The 926-nt window shown below is 38.1% G+C and overlaps 1 protein-coding gene across 1 annotated transcript in view; it reads right to left on the bottom strand.

Annotated features, from left to right (window-relative positions):
• The window catches only part of LOC118333973 (trichohyalin-like), a 12,979-nt gene that overhangs the window by 7,575 nt on the left and 4,478 nt on the right, over nucleotides 1-926 (bottom strand). Inside the window, exons 5-6 of the mRNA XM_035669795.1 lie at nucleotides 682-781; nucleotides 5-381 (exon numbers count right to left, since the gene is read on the bottom strand). Of these exons, the coding sequence (XP_035525688.1) occupies nucleotides 5-381; nucleotides 682-781 (477 nt within the window). The remainder of the gene's footprint in view (nucleotides 1-4; nucleotides 382-681; nucleotides 782-926) is intronic.

Below are 926 nucleotides of genomic sequence, written 5' to 3'. Positions count from 1 at the left end.
CTGCTGCTCCTCGGTCTGTGTGTACGCACAGTGGAGTTCAGATGCTGTTGGAGCACTGTGAGTAAACAAACACTCCTCTGTTTGACTGCTGACACATTTCATTTCTGTCCTGACATCATTATCTGAGGAATCACTGGTTGTGTTTATTTCATTGGTTGCTCTGGAATCATCTGGTTTGGCCTCAGGATTCACCATGTGACACTCGCCTCTTTTGGTCTGCTTATGTCCTGAGACTTTTTGGGAATCTTTGGTGATCTGTTGTTGACCTGTTTTCTCAGATGACATCTGGAGAACTTCAGTGTCTCTCTTCTCTTTGTGTTGTGTTTGACAGGTATTTGACTCATGAAAGAGGTTGATCTCCTGGTTTTCTTTTTCAGAGTCCTGAGTCAAGAGAAAAACATACCCAAAAATTTTAAGTCGAAGCTATGAACTAAAGCATTTCTCTCTATTTTTGTCAGTAAAGACAAGTACTGAGGACAGGCAGGTGCTTTTGTGCTTTTTGATACAAAAGGTAAAACCTTTAGCATTAGGAATTTGTTAGGGAGTTAGATTTGTAAATAAAGTGTCACTGTAAATACAAATTACTTCTTCTAAATGGACGAAATTTAAATTAAAACACAAATAGTCTGGAATGTAAGAGTGATGAATACAAACAGACAAAACAAGACAAACAAAAATCACCATGTCAATCTCGGAAGTGTCCCAGCTGTATTCTTGAAGCGCTGCAGTCTTTTTAGACGGATTAAGACTCTTAGGTTCAGGAAGGTTTCTGTGCTGCAGTCTTGTGGCAAAACAAGAAAAAAAAAGTTAATGCAAAGCACACAAAAGAAGACAACAGAAGGCCATACTTCCTTATATATTAAACTGAACATGTATACATAATCACCTTACATATATGCATGTAAACATCCAGTGTGTAGGATTTA

This window comes from Morone saxatilis, unplaced genomic scaffold (genome assembly GCF_004916995.1).
Source record: "Morone saxatilis isolate NCDOM2014 unplaced genomic scaffold, NCSU_SB_2.0 Contig22, whole genome shotgun sequence".
Lineage (NCBI taxonomy): Eukaryota > Metazoa > Chordata > Actinopteri > Moronidae > Morone > Morone saxatilis.
The sequence above is the reverse complement of the archived record's forward strand: the minus strand, read 5'-3'. Positions and strand labels throughout refer to the sequence as shown.